Genomic DNA, 25748 nt, shown 5'->3' on the forward strand with positions numbered 1-25748 from the left:
GTGCATTTTAGACATTGAGAACACCTTTTTAGCAATTACTAAATCAAAAATCCACCTACCAAAGATTTCCCAAGGACATCTCAGCATTATTACTATTACGCCTTTTCATTAAACCACCTATTTCATGAACTTTTTTTGTATTATTTATATGAGTAAAAGAATATTTCAGTACCCTATAAGACCAAGAACCCAAGAAAGCCCTCAGTTTAAAAAAAAAAAGGGGGGGGGAGGGGGAAGAGAACAGTGAAGGGATAGTTTCATTGTACTATTTCTAAATGGTATTAGCATTTAGAATGGTGTTGCCCTATCCAAGTTCCACATGACTGATAAGACCAGTTGCAAGTTAAAGCTGAACAGAAGCCAGATTTATGATTACATTTCCTCCAGTAACATTAAACTCACTTATATTTTAGTATGTGCTGATTTTACGTAAAACATACTGAAAAATAATCATTTTGCCAAGTATCACTCCTGCCTCCCCTTTCTCCCACAACACTGAACATTTGGAATGGACTCTGGAGAGATAATGATATTTGGTAGTTCTTACTTAAGTGAATTTATTATGCAACTGCATGCTTTGTACTAAACTTGCATTGTAAACTGCGTCAGAGAACAGAAAGGATACCTACAGCAGCCATGGAATTGAGCTGATCAATGTAGAACTCAGGCCAACTTGTTGCGCCCTTGTTTTCTTCCTGGTCCTAAAGAGACAGAAAAAAAAAAAAAGTGATATACCACCAGATATACACAATGGTCACAAAAACATCTGACTTCCAGAGCCTCTAGACAATGGCCCACACAAACCATTAGAAGACATGGAGATGTAAGATATTTGTCTTTTAAAGTTGGCTTTAGATCACCAGAATGTCCCTTTGACCAGGGTGGTACTCCTGATCCAATCTCCACAGATAGTGCTGAAGTCAGAATTAGGTGTGACAAAGGCACGTTTTCTGAACCAGGGAGCAAGGGGAGATGAAATGAGAACTTAGCCACATGCAGTTAAGATGATGCTGTTTTCCTTCAGGGAGCAGTAACATTGGGAAGGAGACTGTGTTTGTTGCAAGCACAAAGGACCTCTAGGTTCTGTGTGGCGCTAAAGACACTACTGCCAGATTACATGTCTGGATGAAACTCACAAAAGAGGGGAAGCTGTCTTTAAAAATGACCATGGGATTTGGCCAGTTGTTAACTAGACTTTTGCAGTTGGTTTATTCAGGCTCCAGCAGACAGTAAATATTTTGAAGAAGGGTCTCATTTGATGTGACCAAAACTAGGTATTGTTTCAGATGAGGAGGTAAAATAAAGCCCAACATTGGATGAAAGACAACAAAATGAACACACATCAGTCCCAGGTCCAGCCCTTATGCCGTGACAGCTTGTGAGTTTGAGAAAATGTAATGGAAGAAAATATCTGAGCTGAAGAGAACTGAAAGCCAAGGAATTCAGGAACCGATTCCTAAATCGCTGCATCTTACAAACCAGGGTGACTTGAAGTCAGCACCAGAGTCCCTAGGGCTTCCGTGGATAGAAGATCTTTGTCAACCTGAGCCCACACCTTCCCCCCAAATCAGGTGACTGTGGCCTCTGTCCCCTCAGAGCCTCAAGTCCACTTGAAGATGGCCTTGTGGTGAGAGATTTCCATACAAACCTGTATGGGTCTAAGTCATTTGTGTGACAGAACAAACCTGAAGGGGAAAATTCCAGCTCTTCACTAGCTTCACATTCAGAGAGCACCTTAGTACACTTGATACCTCTTGTTTCCATGGAGACGTGCTGGTCTAGGCACACAGAGCTGTACTGGACAATGAAGTAGCTACTACTACTTACTGTGCCTGGATCCCCATCCTTGGAATAATGGCTTCAAGGTAGGGCTATTCATTTCAGTCCTATACTTTACTTAAAAGAAAAGAAAGAAACTTTCTCTAAACAAATCTTTCTAGGCAGGTCTACTCTGGTGAGATAAAAGAAACAATTTCAAAACTCTTCTTTAAGTAGTCACAAGAAGGGGGCAAAGTAACTGTTGCTCACAGTGCCTTAAAGGCTGGTAGTAACTGATATCCAAACTCAGGGACTTGCATGAATTTCATCTGGAGATTGAACAAGCCAGATGATGGGGACAAAGGCTATAGCAGAGGCTTTGAAGTTGGACTGGATTTCACTTTCATGGCTTTTAAAAGCTAAGGAAATTTGATGAGCTTTTAGAACAGCCCCTGATTATTATTTAACATGTTAATAAAATAGCTACAATGGGAGTATAAATGCTGAACCCTTCTCTCCTCTTAAAATGATGTATTAAAGTTAGCAAAACCCTACTGCTACCAAGGTATTCAGCAAGCCAAAACCCACAGTGATATTCAATGGTATTTGAACCTATAAAATGAAATAGAAGGCGCCAGATCTTTCTATTGCCTCAAACTAGGGCAAATCTCCAAAACTACAACAAAATCACGTCCCATGTCTGGGGTCCCATGACAGACTGTTGTAAGTTTAACATTCATGGTTACAGGAGAGAGATTATTTTAGAAGCTTAAGATTAATACACAGAGAAAACTCTCTATACTTTGAAAATGCTTTTAAAATAATTGTAATGGATTAAGAGTAGATCTAGATTCTGCAGTCAAAATTAGGGAAAGAAAGCTTCATTTTATTTTACATGGCTCAGTGCTGAGAAAATCAAATGAGCTAAGGTATGTGGAAGTTTCTCGTAAAAATACAAAGTGTTATCACTATATCCCCAGCAGGGATATAGTGATTCTCAGGGTCCTTCATTTTAGCAATGCATCTTCAGTTTCCCCGTGTGATTCCCTGGTGCTCTACAGACGTGTGTGCGCTACAGTAGCCAAGACAAACTCGTACCTGTGAACCAAATCTCCCCCTCCTTTGTGTGGCTGCTGGAGTCTCCAGTGATACAGAGACACAGGCCAGAAGGAGCTGAATTTAATTTTTCTCAGAGGTCCCCTAAAGAGCACTGGACGTGAAGACTTGCCAAGGGGGGAGACTTTCTCCTAAGAAGTCCATGAAAGGGATCACTGATGGAAGGGTAACTTGTATAATATTCTTGGAAGGAAACTGAGTTCTATGCATTACCAACCTCTAACACATATTATTCTTTGGGCCATCTGTTTTGGTTCTATATACTTGTTCTAGAGAAACAAATGGAAAAATACACAAGCCTGTACAAACTGTATCACTGTATTTGTAACGCAAGCAGCAGCAATATCCTAACACATACAGAGCTTCTTCCCATGCATCAAACACTGTGCTAAGCACTGTGATCTTCATTTAATCTACCCTGTGAGGTAGCTGTCATCACACTCATTTTGCTGAAGAGGAAACAGAGGCAAAGGGAGTACAGATGAGTTGCTAAAGGTCGTCCTGCTGGAAATTCAGAGGCAGTGAGAAGAATCGTGACAACCTCTTTTCCTAAAACGAGACCTCAGATTAATCACAAGCAATACATATTGAGTGCAAAGCTGCTCTTTCACTCTTCACCACTTCACTGTAAGAGACTCAAATATGATTAGCGGATAAAAATGAGTTCACCTTTCCCTAAACCTTAGTGCTACTTTTTGCTACATTCAACATTTCTGATATTATTCTAAGGTCTGATGTCTTACCGGGCTACCTCTGAATCTTCTCTCCAGGCTTTCTGTGGGAACTCTTTTGCTCCTCTGTCAACACCTCATTTATCTTTATATCTGTGCATGCAGACAACACTAAGAAGCTTCTCCCTAACCTGTTATCCTGTCTGTTATTCACTGCATGTTACAGTCTGTCTTCATGGAGATAAGCCCATGGCACTGACCACCTGTAGACACTGAAATCATAAACAAAACCATCCCTAAACGATATACATCTAACCCTACTTTTGGCTACCTACTTCACTGATTCCATTAGAAATTTTCTAATGGGAAATAAGCAAAAATATTGCCTTCATTCTATTCTTTAAAAACACTGCTTTCCCCCTCTCTTTTAAAATAGATAGTAGGTAACTCTTAAAGACACTTAGAGAAGATTGTCCTATGCAAATACAAGTTGTAGCAATCACATTAAATGCTCTTTTTATTCTACAAAAGAATGTATAATTCACATTAATATCCAGTTTTGTTTCCTCTTGAAAACATAATAAACATTTAAGTTATATGTCTATCCTTAGAAGGTCTATTAGATAATCTATTAGATATTGAATTATTATAAACATTTTATGTTCTTAAATTCTACACTGATAATTGGTTTCCAAGAATATTTGCAAACATCACTTATATTCAGAGAGATGGTATGGTGGAAAAATGACCAGATAGGCCATGCAAAGATGAGATTCAAGAACTTACTTGTTGGTTTATTCAATTAGCACCTACCGCTAAGTTTGAAGATCTTTGGGTCTTGTTTTTCTTCTGTTCAAATTAAGAGGTGAGACTAGACTTTTCAAAGCACCTATAAGCTCTAAGATTCTACATGACTCTAATACTGAGATGTTATGTGAAACATCATTTGTTACTATTAATATATTTAGAGTGCTCAATTTCTAAAGTCAATAATTTAAAAAATTATGTTGTTCAGTGACTCAGTTAACCTTTAACTTGCAACAGCTGCTTCCTTTCTAAGGTAATTAGAGGGGGGAAATCTCAACATTAATTATTTTATTATTTCTCTAATCCAATGCATCCTATTTCCTTAGCTTGATAGGCATCAATAAGAGTGTATTCATGGACAAAATTTCCTGCTGGATGGACACTCTGCCTTTGCTTTCAACCTGCAATAAATGCAGCTTTAACCTCTTTTCTTGGTTTTCCATTTTGCTCCTACAATCTCAAATTCTAAACAAACTCTTCACTAGAAAAGGGAACTTGTACAGTGCAAAGGACCTTCAAGAATATTGAATTTTTCTTTTTTCTTCTTTTGTTTATAAATCAGGCTCTAATTAACTAACTCATTTAAAAGGTAAAGAAATACATAGTCTATTTCTAACCTCACTTCATTTCCAACCGACACATTTTTCACTCCATATTGCTGGTCAGTGGCTATTAAAAATAAAAAAAATTCAAGAGATCCTCCCCCATCCTCTTTAAATGCTCAACAGTGCATTTGCTTTTCTCAGTACCATTTTGCCCATAAGAATAAAATCTGCATTATTTATTTGTTGACACGTCTGTCTCTCACTTCACTGTCATCTCTTTCTCAATCCAAGCTGATTGTACTCCACTTCTACCACCTTCAACAGACAGGCATTTGAATCCTCACTCACTCACTACCTTAAACGACTTTTGGCAGGAAAGGTAAGTAATTTCTGTGTGTGACTCAGCTTTAGTTTCCTTTTCTGTAAAAGTGGTGCCTACCTGATAGGGTCATTGTAAGGATTCAGTAAGTTAATGAAAAAGTGAAAGTGAAAGTCGCTCAGTCGTGTCCTACTCTTTGCCACCACAAGGACTGTACAGTCCATGGAATTCTCCAGGCCGGAATACTGGAGTGGGCAGCTGTTCTCCTGGAAGCTCTCCTCCAGGAGATCTTCTCCAGGGGAAGGTCTTCTCTAGGGGATCTTCCCAACCCAGGGACTGAACCCCAGTCTCCCACACTGCAGATGGATTCTTTACCAGCTGAGCCACCAGGGAAGCCCAAGAATACTGGAGTGGGTAGCCTATCCCTTCTCCAGCGGATCTTCCCAACCCAGGAATCGAACCAGGGTCTCCTGTATTGCAGGTGGGTTCTTCAGCAGCTGAGCTACCAGAGAAGAGCTCTGGGAACCGGACACATAGAAATGTTCAACATATGTTAGCTAGGATGATAATGATAATATACTGTTTCAGGATCTCTAGCTATGGCCATTCTAAGTCCCTGTTACTAGGGCTACAAAAATTTGTAGCAGTTTGAACATAAATTTTGACAGTAATTGTTCATATTTAAAACACACATAGTCTTTGACTCTGTAAGTCTATTCAGAAATTTAGCCTATGATTACACTTGCACAGATACATATTACAAAGATTTGTTTCACTCCAGAACTGTTTGAATCAGCAAATAAAGTTAACAAGTATATGAAAGGGAAGTGGTTGAATAAACTACTTTGTAGCAGTAGCAAAGAATGAAGTAGAGTTGACCAAGTAGGGACTTCCCTGATGGTCCAGCAGTTAAAACTTCACTTTCCAATACATGAGGGTGTGGGTTCAATCCCTGGTCAGAGAGCTAAGATCCCACACACCTTGTGGACAAAAGTAAAAACCCAAAACATAAAATATAAACAATATTGTAACAAATTCCATAAAGACTTTAAAAACGGGTCCCCATCAAAAAAAAAAAAAGACCAAGTATATTATGGAGGGAAAAGTGATTCAAAATATGACCTCCAATCTATAGAAAAAATATATACACTACACACAAACATTTCTGGAAACAGACATAATAAAATGTAACAATGGCTACCCCTGGCTAGCAGGGTAGTAGAAAAAGTCTTTTATTTATAAACTTCTGTACAATTCACACTTTCATTTTACTAAGAACAAGGGCTATTTTCACAATTAAAATAGGAGTTTGAAAGCATCCGTTTGAAAGTTCTGTTAGGACAAGAGCTCTACTTTTTCTAATGTTCTGTGTTACATGAACTATATCCAGTCAAGACTGTGCAACATTTGGGGTGTTGCATCTCCATCACCAGGGCACCCTTCTGCTCCCTACAGAAAATTATTTTACAACATTTCTCTAATTATTTCTTCTTACTGGATTTTCTGTTTCAATTAATCCTAATATCAGCTACAGACAAAGAAATTGTGTGATCTGGGATAAGGTTTGTCTACCTGAAGCATGCTAACATGTTCTAAAATTTCCACACTTATTATGTTGCAATTTCTTGGTAGTATCAGAAGTCTTTAGTGATATAAATGGGTCTCAAAGTGCAGTTTAAGTATTAAGTCTTAATGTAAAGAATATTTCTTTTGAAATTATCACAGGACAAATATTTAATAGGATCAAGTAACAATATGTAAGAACTGTATTGTTTTTTCTTTAAGATGCTCTTAGAAGGCCCAAAATAGGCTGTGCAAAGGTCAATCAATTGTAAAGGACACACTCTGTGGTTGTTCCCTAGACCACAAATCACAGACTGGAGCAACATGCAGTTGGCCAACTAAAGCCATAAATCTCCATTCAGTTACAAACCCATGAGGTTCTTGGATAATACTTGGTAGGAAAGAAAGACACTCACCATTTAGATTGGCTACAAATCTTCTAGTGATGCACAATAGTACCATCAACTGAAAAACAGTAGTGCTATGCTGCTACTGCTAAGTCGCTTCAGTCGTCTCCGACTCTGTGCGACCCCACAGACGGCAGCCCACCAGGCTCCCCTGTCCCTGGGATTCTCTAGGCAAGAACACTGGAGTGGGTTGCCATTTCCTTCTCCAATGCATGAAAGTGGAAAGTGAAAGGGAAGTCACTCAGTCATGTCCGACTCTTAGTGACCCCATGGACTACAGCCTACCAGGTTCCTCCATCCATGGGATTTTCCAGGCAAGAGTACTGGAGTGGGGTGCCATTGCCTTCTCCGAGTGCTATATTAAGGTTTAACTAAATGAATCTCAATAGCAGAAAGGTACTGCTTCATATGATACAAAGTAAACTTCATTCTGACAATGTTCATTACAGGACAAAGGCAACTAAATACTAATAAAACCTGTTCCGCTTTTAAAGAAAATGCTATTAGAAAACATGTTCACTATGATCGTACAGTTTCAAGAAATTCTATCCCTTGTTAATGATCAAAATAGTCACCTGTTGCATTGAATTGTCATTCCTATTCTGGATTTAATGGGCTCAGCCCCATAGACTAATCAATACAACAGCTGTTAAATAAATTCACTCTATACCTAAAATTTTTATAGAATTCTAGGCAGAAAGGGCCAGAGAAGTCAAAATTTTATTCTTTAGGTGTGTCTCCATGGTGTGTGGCATCTATTGAACTCAAATGAATGATAGGAAACAGATACCAGTATGGGTGAGAGGAAGAGCAGGTAGGATGGAAGAGGGGAAAATATTTTGTGGACAGCCTTGCTAATACCTTCTGCTATCTGGATGAAGCACAAGCTGGAATCAAGATTGCTGAGAGAAATATCAATAACCTCAGATATGCAGATGACACCACCCTGATGGCAGAAAAAAGAGGAACTAAAGAGCCTCTTAAGGTGAAACAGGAGAGTGCAAAAGCTGGCTTAAAACTCAACATTCAAAAAACAAAGATCATGGCATCCAGCCCCATCACTTCATGGCAAATAGATGAGGAAATAATGGAAACAGTGACAGACTTTATTTTGGGGGGCTCCAAAATCCCTGCAGAAGGTGACTGCAGCCATGAAACTAAAAGACACTTGCTCCTTGGAAGAAAAGCTATGACAAATCTAGACTGCATATTAAAAAGCAGACATTACCTTGCTGACAAAGATCCATCTAGTCAAAACTATGTTTTTTCCAGGAGTCATGTACAGATGTGAGAGCTGGACCATAAAGAAGGAAGGCTAAGTGCCAAAGAATCGATCCTTTTGAACTGTGGTGTTGGAGAAGACTCTTGAGAGTCCCTTGGACTGCAAGGAGATCAAACAAGTCAATCCTAAAGGAAATCAGTCCTGAATATTTATTGTAGGGACTGATATTGGGCTGAAGCTCCAATACTTTGGCCATCTGATACGAAGAGCCAACTCATTGGAAAAGACCTTGATGCTGGGAAAGTTTGAAGGCAGGAAGAGAAGGGGATGACAGAGGATGAGATGGTTGAATGGCATCACCGACTCAATGGATAAGAGTTTGGGCAAGCTCTGGGAGATGGTGAAGGACAGAAAAGCTTGGTGTGCTGCAGTCCATAGGGTTGCAAAGATTTCAGACAATTGAGTGACTGAACAACAACAATCTTTCCCTTCTAACTCAACTGTACTAGTATAATTAAGTATCTTCTTAAAAGATGGCCATGATGAAGTATGGAACAGCCAGCCTTTTCTGTAAAGGGCCAGATCATACATATTTTAGGCTTTGTAGACCACACAGTCTGTTGCAACTACTCGATTCAACTCTGCTTTTGCACACGCAAAAGCAGCAACAGTGGTAGTGGTTTGGTCACTAAGTCATGTCCAACTCTTTGGGACCCTATGGACTGTAGCCTGCCAGGCTCCTCTGTCCATGGGATCTCCCAGGCAACAGTACTGGAGTGGGTTGCCCTTTCCCTCTCCAGGGGATCTTCCTGACCCAGGGACTGAACCCATGTCCCCTGCTTGGCAGGCGTCCCAGGTGGCTCAGTGGTAAAGAAAGCAGCTACAGATAACACTTAAAGAGAGGGGGCCCTGCCCTGTCTCAGTAACACTTCATTTACAAAAACAGGCTACTGGCTGGATCTGACCCATGGGCCACAGTTTGCCAACCTCTGTGCTAGATTAAGCTCAACTCTCAAGAGGGTGGGAGTACATCAAAATTCTCAAAATTCTTACTTGATCACCAACTGTTTTCCATGCTTTCTCCTTTCCTCAAAGCCACTCTATGTCCAGTAAACCCCAGTTTAAGTTCGGATGAGCACATAAACTGTATGGGATTTCCCCAGTAATGTGCATTTTTGCAAGAGATGGAACAGACTCTGAAAAGTCTACGTTCTTACCAAGATTGCTGCTTCCTGAAATCTCCTTTTTTAAAAATAGCACAGAATCATTAGGTCTTTTAAATCCTGATATTTGCCTCCAACTCCTTCCCTCTTGCTCTTCTTTCATCAGGAAAAGAAAACCCAGTAGGTCCACAAACTTGCATTCCTGAGACAGTTGCTTTACTCAGTCCTTCCAACCCTCATCTCTGACCCCTAGCAGTGGGCTGAAACTATATCCCATGTCTGAAGTTTGCCAAACTCAGGCAGTTGGTTTCAAAAAGTAATTCCTATGTTGTCACAGTTCAAGAGAGTCATGTGGTTCCTGGGACTGCCAACCCTGGTTACATTTTTTGGCCATGGCCACAATTACACATCAAACGTAACTGCTGCCAAAATCCGGTTGGGCCCACACAAGAACGATTACAGAACAGCAGCTTCTTCATCCGCCAGGAAATCCAACACCTCTTCCTGAGCCTCAGAATGTCAGTCATTTTCTAGAAAGACTGGAGGGTGACTCGCCATAGCAGGAGCTTTCATATTTAGCATTTAGAATCACAGGAGAAGAGCAAACGTTCTTCTTCACTTCTCCTCATGCTATAAAACATCTGCATGTTTGTAAGGCAAGCCATCACGTAATTATATAGCTATGTCTTTGACCCTGGAGACACCCTAGTTTGAGTTTCTCCTCACAAGGATTCCTTACAGAAGGTCACCGGCAGGTGATCGATCATGTGTTCTCTGAGAGAAGGCTTCGAGGGCCCAGTGTTGTTTGGAACCAGCATTCTCACTGACTGTCAGAAAACTCACCTCATTCTGAACTGGCAGGTGTCTCCTTGTAACTCCAAGAACTTCTTGGCCTTAGTTTTGCCCTTGGGAACTATACGGACTAAGTCTAATTTCTCCTATGAGCAATAACCCAGCAAATATTTAATTGATTCAAAAAAAAAGCTATTATGTCCTCCCAGAGTCATCTCCTAACCAGGCCAAAAGTTCTCCAGTGACTGAACAGCAAACATTTATCTTCCTCAATTCATAAAAAAAAAAACACCTCAAAATTTCCATACGCTCATCACACTCTCATGTCTGCTACTTGGAAAAATAACTCCAATATAAGCCATCTGAATTCCTATAAAAGGAATGTGCTTGTCAGCGATGCTCAACTCTACACAGTCTCTACTGAGAGGGCATCTGAGATAGATATCTGAGCAGAATGAATATCTCTGCAAGAGGAAAGAGAACAAGTTCTTGCTTTCCTGATGGGCCACAACAAGTGACATTTTTGATTTAGAATAAAAGATACATGAAACAAAGGTAAACATGGACAGTCTGCATTTTATCAAGCACACATACTTTAACAAAGTTTGCCACAAACTCAATAGTAAAATCAGTTTTCTTCTTATAAGACTGAGGACATGTCATCTCTAAAACAACAGAAATGAAGTAGGACCCAGGCTCACTGATGACACATATGCTCCTTTCCTGTACCTCCACCTCTTCAAACATCACAGGAACTTCTTCCATGTATGAAGCCTGACTCCTCTTCTGACCTGAGTTCTGCTTCTTCCCTTGCTCTAGTGGATGCAGGCATCAAGTTCAGTAAAACTGATAGACAAGGCATGTTTTCCCAGACAGGGCTAGACACTAGCATATCATATACTCATTTAAAATATGATTAAAGATCTTAGATTACTTAAAGTAAGGTAGCCCCCTATCAGTTCTATGTTTAAAATTCTGTATTGACAAAGGATAATTTTTTTAAAGTAAATGGCATGATTTCGGCATGACTCAAGTCAAAGATTTTGTTGAACTCATGAGTAAATGAGAGAGAAACAGTAAGATGTCAGAACAGGTTCAAAAGAAAATTTTTTAGCAAAGATATATAGACATTAATTTACAGATGCAAAACTAGTCAATAGGGCAATAAGCAACTACATTAGACACAAGACATTTCAATGGACAAGAACATTTGCACTGTGATCAGTTTTTTTTTTTTTTAAAAACAATCTGCAGGTTTGTTAAATAGCTCAAAAATAGTGAAAAGTGAAGATTACTCTGAAGAGTGCTATAGACAGAACATTCAGAATTTTTTTTTCCTGGCATTTCAATGAAACCACAATTTAGCAAAATAAAAGATGACTAGTACTTCCTGGTTGAAGAGGACACAGTCTACAAAGGTGTAATGTGGAAACCAAGCTGTATGACTAACACTTTGCACCAGACTCATCACGTCTAAATTACACAAATGCTTGTGTGTGCGTGCTCAGTCGCACCCTATGGACCATAACCTGCCAGACTCCTCTGTTCATGGGATTCTCCAGGCAAGAATACTGGAGTGGGTTGCCATTTCCTCCTCCAGGGGATCTTCCTGACCCAGGGATCGAACCTGCATCCCTTACATCTCTTGCACTGGCAGGCAAGTTCTTTAACACTCGTGCTACCTGGGAAGCCCAAAGCTTTTGCTAAAGAACATCTACCCCATCCTTACCAATTCACTTCACTTCAATTCTGCCTGCTTCCACTGCCTTGTCTAGTCTGTGTGGCATGGTTTCTATTTATGCATCTCTGAGACTGATTTGAAACCACTGAGACTATTCTACTTTACCCCTCCCCCATTATATCCACAGATGCACCTGGTTCTCTATCCTCCCCAGAAATTTGCTGGTCAAATAGCTGAGACACTTCTTTTATACACACACACACACATACACACAATTAATTATTTGGCTACACTGGTCTTAGTTGCAGCACATGGGATCTTCAGTTGCAGCATGCGAGATCTAATCCTCTGACTAGGGACTAAACTAGGGACCCGTGCATTGGGAGCACAGAGTCTTGGCCACTGGACCACGAGTGAAGTCCCCTGGAATACGTCTAAGAAATTTTTCACTCCTTACCAAAAAAAAGTGGTCAACTCAGTGAGTTTAGACCCACACCCCAACTCCCCAACTCTCACCCCAGCCAGAAAGAAAACTACACTTGACCACTATTCAAAAAAAAAAAAAAAAAAAAAAAAATCAGGCTTGTGCTACTTCTCAGCCAGCTATCACTTTTATTCTCTCCAAAATTAAGAGTGCCACTTTAAAGACGTCTAGTCTCTCTGTGGGAACAGCAGCGATGAAACAAAGAGTAACAGTGTGACTTCAACAGTAAGGAGACCAGCTGCATTTCTTAAACAACTCAGGGGCCCAATCTGTTCCAACACCCTCTTCTTTCCTGAAAAAGTCTTGGCTGACCTTACAGAACTGAAATCTTACAAGTCACATGCTACAGGATCCTTAGGGAAAATGCACTTCGTGTGCTAATATAGCTGAGAAAATAGCCACAATCCTCAAGAACTAGAAGCTGAGACTTTACAGCCCATTTTCCAAACTACGAGATATTTATTTCATTTATTTTAACAAGTCACTTTTTTGGCAAAGTACTTCATGGCATAGAAACTGACTGAAACCTAAACATCTCAATCAGTGTAAATCGAACATCTGAAGCCAATTTTAGATGACAATTTCCCTTCATTTTCATGACATAGAAAAAGAAAAAGGCTCCGATTATTATTTTCAGAAATGACACATTTCCCTGCTGCCTATGACACAAAGGTGTGCAATGACTTAAAGCAAATTACTTCTATGTAACCTGTGAAGAGCAGAGTCTTTGACCCACATTTCACCTGCGAGTGCTATAGACCCAGGTACGACTCAGTCCAGCTGGTTGGTGAGTCGACATGTTTGGACACACACCACTGGGCCCTCATGCATGTGGAAATCCAACCAGTGGTGTCAGTGGCCTTTGTTGCCTCACATCTTGCTGCCAGATTTGCTACCAGACCCGCCTTTCAGAATGCTGGAAAGCAGGTTTTGATGTTCTGTAACCTGCTCTTGGGAAAACAATCAAAGTGTGTTTATGATTTGCAGTATAACACTTAACACGAGACCATAAAGAGAGGACTTTGGAAAATAGTAATTAAACTATGAAGAGAATTGGGGGAAACAGTGAGCCCATAGAGGCATGTTCCATTAAGGGAAGCATTCTCAGGATGCCTGTGAGAAATGCTATGGCAGGGTTAACTGTCCCCTGCAAGGAGAGTCATAACTGTATTTCTGGTTTTAAGTCATCACTGACTCTTTAATTCAGAATACAACTGAATTAATAACAGCAATTTTGGCAAAGAAAGAGAAAGGCATCCATCGGAAGATGTCACCATCTCAGAAATGCCTACATGTGAGGATGTGGGCAAACGGAGCTTAGAAACTGAGGAAACATAAACCGCCTTTCCTTACATATGGGGATAGATGAAAGGATGGCATCCTAAGGCTGCTCCAGTCAATGCTGTTCCACAGTGCACTGAAGATTAACAAGAGAATTTAAGACACTAACTTAAAGTTGGTATTCTTCAGTAGGCTTTCTACTGCGACCTGTTTCTTGTTCCACACATTACTCAGTTTCTGGAGTGTAAGAATCTGGAGAACCCCACAAAGAAGTTACTAGAGGCACATTCTAACTTACACTGGGAGCTCAAAACTTATTCCTACTTCTCAAGGGGAAGAAGCTCTGAAATGCACCAACCATAACATGGATTCAATAACATTAGGTGTGCTAGAGCTATTAGCTAAAAGAATGAAAAAAAATAATATATATATATATACACACACACACACACACACACACAGGAAAAACTCAAGTAAAGTGGCTTTTTTTTTTCCTTCTTTGATCTCTCATCCAAAGTTGGTACTTTCTTCTACTGATGTCTTTCCTAAACCTGTCTCCTGGAGCTGGTGAAGTCAGGCTGACTTGGGGTGGTGTTTTATGGAAGTAAGTATCATAGGACCTAGAGAATCTGAAGCAAACCAGGGAGAGACCCAAGGGAAAGAAGCATGGTAGGTGACACTTATGTACAACCATAATCTAGGCATAACAGGATCCTTCAAGAGCAAGAAGGATATATAACTATTACACATGCTACATTCTCCCATCATGTGTCATGGCAGACAGTGCTCATCAATTACCACACTATTCGTATTGAGGTTATTTATAACCTCCAAATGCTTCTCAAAGCCCTCTGGGCTTCAATCCCTCGTTGCTTATACAGTTGGTAATTAAGATAAATCTTTTTGCCATCTCTGCTTGGAGTTATTCACAGTGAATTCCATTAACCAGGGAAGGAAGCCACAGTCCAGAGGAAAACTGACACAGAGGAGGTATGTTGGTCTGGACTGTCTCATGAGCTACATGTCCCTGGGCTGGTGATAACCAGAACAGGAGGCTAGTTCTGGATTCTCATGTGTGAGATATAGCGATACTCTTTTCCAGAGATGCAGTGATTGCTGAGAACACTCATTCAGGGTGCAATTCTATACCTGCAGATTGCAGAATTTTGGAAATGCAATGGACCAATGCCTATGTGCTCCAACACAGAGGCAAGGGGCTCAAAGGGTCTCACAGAGTTGCATTTAGAACCCTGGTTCCACAATGGCACTGTTGACAAGTATTCTATGACAAAGAGTGAGAGCTCCAAGACTGTCATGTATTCCAAACTCTGCAATCAACACATGATGGAATTCGTCCTGCAGCTGAGCTGTCAAAAGGAATCTGCTTAACAATTGAGATTTGGAAGCCAAAGTTAGCTGCTCTCTGGTAGCTGAGAACAACTGCTCTCCCAAGATCTCCATCCAAACCCACAGCTCCAAGTCTCTTCCACTGGACCAGAAGTAAGAGTGTTCTTTGCACAGCACAGCACAGATGCAGGCGTGAGTGACAAGTACAGAGTGAAAGCCGTGGGGCTTGCTTCTCTAGCCCCCGTTCCAGAGGGGAAAATAGAGCTCCACAGGACACACAACCCCCACACTCCCCATGACTCCATGTTAATTGGTTTGTCCAACCAAGATACCTTACTTTGTCTCAGCTATATGTTGCCTATTTATTTTCACTGTTGTTTGAAAGACGGTAAGTGAATGCTAAACACAGGGTCATTCTCTCCCTCTGTCTACCACCCTGGTGTTCTCTAATTGGAGGGGAAGCAAGGCCTTGCATGAAGGGTGTTCCTCACTGAAGAAATGCAAGTAGGAGGAAGCACAAAAGAGAGATGGTATCCACAGAGCAGATACATATCCACTGTTTTCACAAGGCTGCAAAGGACAAAGCAGAGTGAAGAATCATAGACCAGCAATCTCCAAGCCCATGAACTGACTTACTTGTACATGGAAACCACCTCAGACTGTAGGCAGGGAGGATAGACAAGCATCGAGTTACCCATCGCAATTTCTCAGTATCTGAAGGAATTGTGGAGTACAAGAAAGGGGAGAGGCTTTTATAATTTGTATAGAGAGATGTCCCAGAAAAGGGTGCTCTGGTTAGAAGAAAAGAAAGAGACCCGTTGTGTGCTTTTCCAGCCACTGTGCCTGTTTGTGCAGACGTGCTGGTTTTGCACCTGCACTTCAGTCACCCGCCAGGGAACTGGCGGAGGCCTCAGAGGAACTTCCTGTGCTTGATGATGGCATATATCAGTCAAGAGCTGGCTAAAGATGGAAACACAGCTTCCCTGGGTCTGGACCTGAGGGTGCAAAGAGGTCTAGAGGAGAGGAAGACTGAACCACACACAGAGCGGTTTCCTTTGTAGTCAAACCAAATAAACAGAATGCTGAGGGAATGGGCCATTTTTAGGTACTTGTAACATTTTGTACTTTGGTCCAGCTTTATGGCTATTTGAGTGGAATGCTTTCATTCTCTAAACTTTGAGTTTTTCTTTTTTAAATGAAATGTTTACTTTCTACTCCAGGAATTTGTACTTTAATTTGATTTGCTAAGCTCTAGGAGAGAAAACTGAAGAACTTTAATGACAGTATCTTGTACCCAAAACATTCAAACTTATGTAAAGTGATTGATCAGGGCATACAGACACTAGTTCCACCCCCTCCAGCAATACCAAGCCCTTGGATGGTTGATGACTAATTTGCTGCAGGTAGAAACTATTACAAGCACCTTAGAGAGCAATTAAGGTGAAAATGTTCAAATCAAACAACACAGTAATTACATGTCTAGGTGCCTACCCTAGGGAAATTTTTGAACATATACATAAGGATATTTGCTGCCATTTTCTTTTTAAATAATGAAAACTTGGAAACAAATATTATTCAAAGAGGGATAAAAATAATTAAGCTGCAGCATGTTCATATAATGAAACATTATATGGCAGTTAAAATGAAGACATACCATATATTGTTAATGGATATATACATTCAGAGACAGAAATATATATATGCGCAAAGGAAAACATATCACCTTCAGAATAGAGGTCACCTTTGGGTTTCAACAATGTTTACCATGTTTTATTTCTTTCTTAAAAATCCATGGTATTAAAAAATGTTAGCATTTGTTAAATGCAGGTATTTATTATATTATACATGTTTTTGCATAAAAAACATTTCACACACACACAAGAATAATCAACCAGGATAAACTAGTTTATCACACGACTGAGGAGAAAGTTATTAGAAGTTTGCTAGTTTTCATTTTTTAGAAATTTTAGAGAATGTCAATTTATTGGAAGCCAGAAACTCCACCCTGGTAATTAAGTTTAAGACTTCTAACAGTAACAGCCATTGTGGAAAACAGCATGGAGGCTTCTCAAAACACTAAAAATAGAACTACCATATCAGCCAGCAACTCCATTCTTGGGGATATATCCAAAAGAACCAAGCACACTAATTCGAAAAGATACATGCGCCTCAATGCTCATGGCAACATTATTTATAATTTCTAAGATATGGAAACAACCCAAGTGTCCATCAACAGATGAACAGATAAAGAAGATGTGGTATACACACAACAGAATACTACTCATTCATAAAAAATAATGAAAATTTGCCATTTGCAACAACATGGATAGAACTTGCAGGGCATTACGCTAAAGTGAAATAAGTCAGACAGAGAAAGACAAATACTGTATGGTATCACTTACATGTGGAATCTAAAAAACACAACAAACTAGTAAATATAACAAAAAAGAAGCAAACTCACAGATACACAAAACAAACTAGTGGTTACCAGTGGGGAGAGGGAAGGGATAGGGACCAGGCTGGGAGGAGATTTAGAGGTACAAACTACTATGTATGCAATAAATTACAAGGATACACTGTATGTCCCAGGGAATACAGCCAATATTTTATAATAACTATAAATGGAGTATAACCTTTGAGAATTCTGAATCACTACATTGTACACTTGTAACTTCTGCAGTATTACACATCAACTATACTTCAATAAAAAGACTCCTAATAGTAACGGTATCTGCTACTTTGTTGAAACATTCTTTTATTATTTCCTCAACACTGACATTTTGTTTTATTACCTTAGTTTCAGAAATCATACAGCTAGAACACACATTAGATTATAACGCTGCAACTTTGAACAAATTTTGCTGCTGAGCAGAGAACTTGTAAATCCAGTTCATTTAGACCTAATAAGTTACTCATTTGTGAATATTGACTCGTTTAATGGAACCTCTTGATGTTGTGTACTACTAAGGGACTTTCTTCCATTGCAAAAATAACAGTTGCAATGTTGTCATCTAAAAATATTCTTTAATTGTTTTATGTTGAAAACTGAAGATATTTACTAACCACTTGCCTTTCCTAGGCCACAAAGAAGGAAGCTTAATTCTATTTAACAACACAGCTTGACGCACATACATGCCCACTCTCCAGAGTTTAAGTAGTGTTCACAACTGCTTGCCAGGCAAGCCCAATGATGTGAGCATCTCCACTGGTTACCCAGGGTCAGCAGGGACTGAGTGCTGCAGTGGCATGTGGGTGAAAGTAAGAAGGAAGTGGAGTGGAATTTGACTTCCTTTTCACCTCCATCATCCAAGACATAAATTAAGGATGCTCCTGAAATCAGATTCAGGGTTCTACTCAGAAGTTAAGGGACAGCCCCACTGATCAGTAAGGCAAAAAATCCCTAGAACTTCTTAATTAAATGGGGACCCTCTTTAACAATTTCTGACACTCACAATAAAGACTTTCTTGGTCTCTTCCCTTATCTTCACAATGCGCCCTCCTACCTTACTATCTGCACCTTGAAATGTCCTGTGAGAGACTAAGGGAGAGGTGCTGTTCTAAGAAACCCAGGTATCATTATTTATGAATATGAATCTGAATCCCTGGCTAGCATGAGTGTGAACGAACAGAAACTCAGTCCACACCATTATTTCAATTACTGTCACCATCACTGACATTATCAGTGATAACATTAACATCGCCACACCCCAAGTTCTCTGACAACTTCAAAATCGTATTTTCTCAATTTTCACAACAATTTTATGAATTTGACCTCATTGTATAGAGAAGAGAGAAATGAGCTGTTAAGAAATATGCCCCAAGTCACACAGCTAGCTAATAAGTGGGGTACCCTGCCTTCTCAGATTACCCTTTAGATGGACTTTAACTATGCAAAGTCTTTCTTACAGTTATTACTTGGCTTCTATTTATGATGGAAAAAAGAGAGTCAGTCACACTATGCTGAAGTTTAGAACAACTGTGAGGGACAAAATTTAGGAAACCTTCAGGCAGATCCATTAATGGAAAAACTGTTGGAGCCAATCCACCCCAAGGGAGGCGGGGAGTCCTCTCACTGGTAGTACCTCTAGACTGAAAAACAGAGAACTCTACAGAACTGGAGGGCTACACCCCAACAGAAGAATCCAGAAACTGTTCACTCACTTCCCCAAGTACCAAAGAAGAAAGATAGATATGCTTTGGTTCATTCTATGGTCAAGCTTGTTCTCCACTTCTTCACTGAGCTGAGTCAATGTTAATGACAACACAAACTATGCATTCAGGACCATCTGGACACCCCACAGCAGGAGTGGTAGCAGGCACAGCTGGAATGATAGAACTGGTAACGAGGAAAAACGGCACCCAAATGATATTATTAGACAAAGATTATAGGAAGAGGAGATAAGTAAATCCTCGTGAACCACCTGCCTTTGACAGGGATACAACTTTGGTTTAAGGGCTGCCAGAGACAGAGAATCCATGAATTTTGGACTCCGATTCTGAAAACTGGTGCTCATTTTGATAGCACTGGCTTTTGTAACAAAAAGAAAATAAAGACAGAAAATGGGGCATTGGCTATGAGATTATGCTACTTAGGGGAGAAAGGGCCATGAGAAACAGTTTCCCTTCAGCAGAAAGCTGAGGCCATCTCATCAGGACCAAAAATCACCATGCTTTCAGTCACTGCTAAAAGAGATAAATGGTATTGAAAAATTCTGGGTGATTTACAGATTCACCTTTGTTTTAATCCTCCCAAGGAAGAGTAAATAAAGGGCCCCTGAGCTAAAAAAAAAAAAAAAAAGCCAGAGTTGTCTTGACAACACAAGCACTAGTTATATTTTAAATGATATTTATTTTTCCTCCTAATTTCAAAGAGAAATATGAAGTGGCTTTGCAATGTTCAAGTTGTCTGCTGCTGCTGCTAAGTCACTTCAGTCGTGTCTGACTCTGCACGACCCCATAGACAACAGCCCATCAGGCTCCCCTGTCCCTGGGATTCTCCAGGCAAGAACACTGGAGTGGGCTGCCATTTCTTTCTCCAATGCAGGAAAGTGAAAAGTGAGAGTGAAGTCGCTCAGTTGTGCTGGACTGAGCCAACTGCCTACAGGTTTCAGGGAGGGCAAGCCACAAGAGACTCTTATGGGGAAGATGTGCAGGGTGGCAGTGAAGCAGCAGCCATTTTGTAGTTTATAGGCACTGTCCTTTATCAGCTGGCTCACCTCATTGGTGGGAATCAGTAGGCAGGTATACAACTGCTCCACCTTCCCCGGATCCTCCTCCAGCCTCTCCTTGGCCAGGGATGTGTGTTTGTTTGTATGTGTGCGCACGTGCATGTGGGTGTTGAACTCCATGACTAATGGCTCAGGCTTCTGCAGGACACCCAGTCCAGGGTCAGCCAGTGGGACCTGCCTCATGAGTCAGTCTGTCCCTGTGGACTCCAGCCTGTCCTTGTTCCCCTCTCTTTACACTCACCCTCCCTCCCAATTGCCTGCTCAAGGACATAAAGCTCCAGCATTAGAAGCAAAGACAGCAGCTTTACAGGAAGTGCTTAGCTAGTTTCTGTGATTACATTAAGGGTTAATCTCTTTGCATGTGATTTCCCTCAGCATGTGTTTCCCTCAGCAGCCTTGCTTTTCTGACTGAAACCTGACAAACTATACTATACATGTTTTTTAAAAAGAGCAATTCTATTTTTACCATCAAAAAAACAAACAAACAAAAAAACCTTATCCCAAGGTAGGAGTGAGAATAATGACTATTGGTACATTTGGGAAATATTTGTATAAAGAAATAAATAAATCAAAATTAACCACCCACAATCCCACCAAACAACAGTTTCTGTCTACTTCTATAGATATAGAAAATTTCTTTTGCATATTTTTGATGGTACCAATTACAGTTTTATTTCTCTTGTTAAACCTTCATTTCATCCTGAGCAATTTCCCAGGTCTTCAAAATTTCTTTGAAAGCATGACTTTTCAGTGGCAGCAAGATACTGTTATGGTTTCATCCTATAATATAATCATCCCCCTCTAAGTTGTTGACCATCACTGGCTTTCAGAGACAACACTGCAAAGAACACCCCAGACATAGTTCTTGGTGTATCTTTCATCACTACCATGAGATCAACTCCTGGAAGATGCATGTTCCAGGCTCTGGATACATATTATCAAATTATTTTGGCCACCATCTTTAGATCTATCAGCATCTCATACTTAGGTCAATGTTCAAAACATTTATTAACAGTATAACCTGGGTATCAGTGAATTGGAACTAATAATACAATGTGGGAACAGAGTCCTGCTGTCCCCTACCTGTCTTGCCAGGAGTTAGCCCTCGAGTCCCTGAATCATGAAGGAAGACTGGCCCTTCCGGGGAAGGTCAGATTGTCAGGAGAGTTTTTATTGGGAGGGCTTGAGGCAGCTGCTCTTTACCAACTAGAACTGGCCATATTGTGACAGACACCACAGTTTCACTGCTATGGACACTGCGTGAATAGCCTGAGTTGGTGTTTTCACCTGACCTCTCTGGGTTGAATAAACCTCAGTTACTTCAATCTTCCCCTCAGTGTCTTCATTTTTCTAAAGTTTAAGCCTCTCCATTGATTTCCTAACAAGCTCTAGAAACTGTGTTTAGTAAAGATCAGATTACCCAACAGTCTAAACTTGACCTTTTAGGCACTGGCAGAATGGACAAAGAACAAAGTACAAGTGAAGAGGGAAACTGTACAGTGTGTGTGAACACAGCTCAGCTGTTGGAAAAGGAGCCCATTCCAGATGACGGGATGAAAGCATGACATCAGCTCCCTTGCTGGCATAGCCCTGGAAGTGGTCACGGTGATGAAGGACCTGTGTCTCCATCACACACGAACACCCAAGGCTTGGAGGCTCCTTCCTCTGTGCCCTAGAGTCTGCTTACCTTAGAATGGAGCTTACGGAAAGACCTGGCAGTTATTTGATTTCATCTGCTTCTACCTGGACCATCCACTCCAGCAAGGAAATCTGACTTGTTTAATCACCTTCAGCATCTAGCCTATATTCTGCCCCAGATACTCAGTACACATCAGGGTGATACACAAACCAACTAGCCCTTTGCCAACTGCACTGCTTCATTGGCTGAAACACCAGATCTGCAAAGCTTGTTGCTTCTTCACTGCTTCAGTCTGAGATTAAACACGCATCCTCACCTCCCACAGCCCGGGAATATGTAAACAAGGCAGGGAGTTTCAGAACCTAGTGATACCCACTCTCCTCCAGTTACTGTGCTTCCCTCAAGTATTCTCAGAGAAGCAGAGTCAGGAAAGACAGGCCAGTCTTATTTCTGATCATTTTTAAGTCTGCCACATTCTGTAACCTCTTAGCACTTAGGAGCACAAAGCCCAGCTGGAATCCATTATCAGGGTGAAAACTCAATGGTAGGAGACCAAACCAGGTATTTCTAAAGAAGTCCAGAAACAGTTACAGATACCTAGTTTTCCCTCTCTCCCAAATCTCCGACATCTAGCAAAGTGGGCACCTGAAAACCTAAGGCTCATTCTACTGAATATTCAAATAATTACGGTAAAGAAGGACCATGTTAGTCGCTCAGTTGTGTCCAACTTTGAGACCCCATGGACTGTAGCCCGTCAGGCTCCTCTGTCCATGGGATTCTCCAGGCAAGAATACTGGAGTGGGTTACCATTTCCTTCTCCAGAGAAGAGGAGACCTAACTTATCCCTCTTTGCTTTCCGTCAGGAGACTGGGAACAACCAGACCATTAACATATCAACATTCCACTTCCTTGCTGTACAGCTGATTTGTTTGACAGTCCTGTAGAATACTGATGGTTCCTTTGTCTTTAATTCCACTACTAGCATATGTTCCCTTAAATCCCTGTTTTCCACTTCCTCCTTGTGCTCTGAATGCATCTGAAAGATCCTTATGACCATTCACAATGCATTGCTTTTTTTGTGTATGTGGTAAAGGAGAATTCCTTCTTGTGGAGCAGACTGGGGAAGTGATCCAATAAGGATATGCAAACCAAATAAAGGAAGTGAATGAAAGGTACCAGGAGAATTCTCAGCCACTTTTCCTTGATGTCTTCTGAACATGCCTAGCACCAGATCAGCACTTCCAACAAAGCTGAAAGGCTCAACTGCAGCCAAGTTAGACAAGGTTCTTGAGTGATTTAATTAAACTAGAGTCAAACAAACTCAGCAACACAACAAAAACTCACCTTCTCCAAAGCAGACCTCAAAAGATACAGAAATGTAATATGGAGAATCCAGAGCCATTTACTTAAGCCTTGGCTTAGGGATCAGAAATGCATGGAGGAAACATTAGGTGCAGTCATCAAATTCTGATCTTAGCCTCAAATATCTGATGTTACTACAGCTCACAGCTTCTAATTCCATCCACTGACTTTGTGACTCTGAAGCTCATGGAGAGGGAAAAAGCATTTTCTGGACACTGTGAAGGACTGGTTAAGTGACACAACTACTGCAGCTGCTCCTGTGAAGAAGTGTGACTAAAGATTTCTGCCTGGGCTGGTAAGACTGCTGTTGCCATAATACAGTGTGTATACCATCTTAGTTTCTCCTCTCTGAAGACCTACTCCTTACTTTTCCCAGGGTTTAAAAATCATGTTAACAATAAGCAAATACAGCATGGCCAGATGCCTTTCGTGGTCAGATGGTTCATTGTTTAAAAAGCTTCAGTTTAAAATCCAAAAGATTGTTAACAGATGCAGTTTCTGGACGAAGACTGGGAAAAACCTCATTTAAACAAAAGAGCATGTTGTGATTGGAACTAAAAAGGGAATTACCTTTAAAGATAAGAACCACAAACATTTCCTATTTGAAAATACCCCCAGCTCCACCAACAGAGCCTTTCCTTGGACCTTTCGTAAAAGTTAAAAAAATTTGACAGTGGACTGCTGCATACGACAAACCACGGCTGACCAAACCACTCTAGTCATTTTTACAGATTTGTTTGGACTTTCAACAAGGCCGCAACATCCATCTCTTGCTCTCCCCCCGGATTACTTAATTAGGCAAAATTCCAATTAATTTCTTTCCAATTCTTTTAGCCCCAGGAACACTTTTGCAGCTTTCATTTTGGCTCTGGAAATGGGTTTTCAACCAGAGGACTCGGATAAAGCTGTTTGAGAAATGAACACAGAGCTTGATAAGCAGATAGCCACCGCTGGGACTCAAGTCTCTATTGGATGGAAAAGAGCCACTTGGCCGAGGAAGGCCAGGCCCCATCTTCAGTTCCCAGTGCCGTCTGTCTCCACAACTGCTGTGCACTTTTATGCAGAAAGCCTGCTTTTCCCCAGCTCTGTTTCTGTTGGCGCTCATGGACCCTTACTCTATGGCTTCACTATGTGTGAGAACATCTATGATGCTCTGAGTTCTAATCTTGAAAGATGGAAAGTCTGAAGGGGCCATGAGGGTGTAGCTTTCCCTTGGCCTGAGAAATGGATGTGGTCAGGCTTGCTGGTGACAAGTCTGATTTGAAAAGGCTATACCCAAGAGATGGTCCAAGGAAAACAGTCTGTTCTTGGTGGTAAGGATGGCCACCGTGGGCTCCTTTCTGAGAATGGGCAACCCATTTTGAAGGAGGCAAGGTTCTCTGAAGAGGGCCAAGCATCGGGCCCTTTTCTTTCAAAGGGTTTTGTGTTCTCTTATTGTGTTATTTCTCTATTTATTACAGGGTCCCAAAAGGTTAGTTGTAGACCCAAAGCACAGCATAGTTTTAACAGTCTGAGAAGCTCTAATCAATAAAATCCTCAGTCAAGCCATTTTAAAGTGAGGCAGATCTATAAACTCCCAGGATTCCCCAAAGAGTTAAGATGGCTTTTCCACTCAGTCACACTATTGCTAAGTCATAAAGGGAATCCAAGCTGCTGGAATGAGGCTAACCGGAAAACTGCTTTCCCAAAGATCTGCACAATTGGACCAGGTACTCGCAGGGATAACCCATCCGTCAGGAAATGGGATTCCGAGGCCAGTGGCCACATCTACATCCACTCGCCTACAAAAAGCCAACCCCACCACGCACATAGGAGACAAGGTCTGAAAGAGGATTTGATAGGCCAGGAAATTGAAAAATGAGCAGCAGCTGTGAGGCCGAGGTCATTTCTATCCTCCAGGGCTTGCCGTTTCTAATCTAAGGGGCAGTAGTTTCCATGATTAACTTTCAATTGCCGTCAAGGGTGTAATAAAATCTGGGAAAGAAGAAAACTTTCCCTTCGGTAAGCTGCTCCCATTCTCCTGCCCCTTCCTCTCCTCTAATGCATATTCTCAATCCCACTTCACGTTGTTTCCTAATTTTGAGAAAAAAATCTGCGCTCGTTTGAGCCAAAATAGACAATGTCCTCTGTGTACTCAGGCACTTAAGGATTTTTCTTTCTCAGTTGTAGGGGCCAGGTTTTGAAGGCAGCTGCCTGAAAAGTTCTCTTGTTTTCAAGACCATTCAACATTATTACTATCAGAACCCAGCACATTTTAATTTTCATTAAAAATTTTTTCCATTTAAAATCTCTTTCCTGAGCGATGACCCATCAGTTTGACAGAAGAGAGGTCTTCCCATTGGTAAGATGTTCACGGAGAGAAA

At 40.9% G+C, this 25748-nt stretch overlaps 1 protein-coding gene across 3 annotated transcripts in view; it reads right to left on the minus strand.

Moving 5' to 3' along the window:
• The window catches only part of DAAM1 (dishevelled associated activator of morphogenesis 1), a 182948-nt gene that overhangs the window by 56447 nt on the left and 100753 nt on the right, over positions 1-25748 (minus strand). For all 3 annotated transcript variants that reach the window (XR_011465631.1, XM_005900855.3, XM_070377764.1), the window contains exon 4: positions 630-701. Coding sequence is in view for 2 of the 3 variants with exons in the window: in XM_005900855.3 (XP_005900917.2) it covers positions 630-701 (72 nt within the window). In the remaining variant the exon portion in view is untranslated. The remainder of the gene's footprint in view (positions 1-629; positions 702-25748) is intronic.

This window comes from Bos mutus, chromosome 10, assembly GCF_027580195.1.
Source record: "Bos mutus isolate GX-2022 chromosome 10, NWIPB_WYAK_1.1, whole genome shotgun sequence".
Classification (NCBI taxonomy): domain Eukaryota; kingdom Metazoa; phylum Chordata; class Mammalia; order Artiodactyla; family Bovidae; genus Bos; species Bos mutus.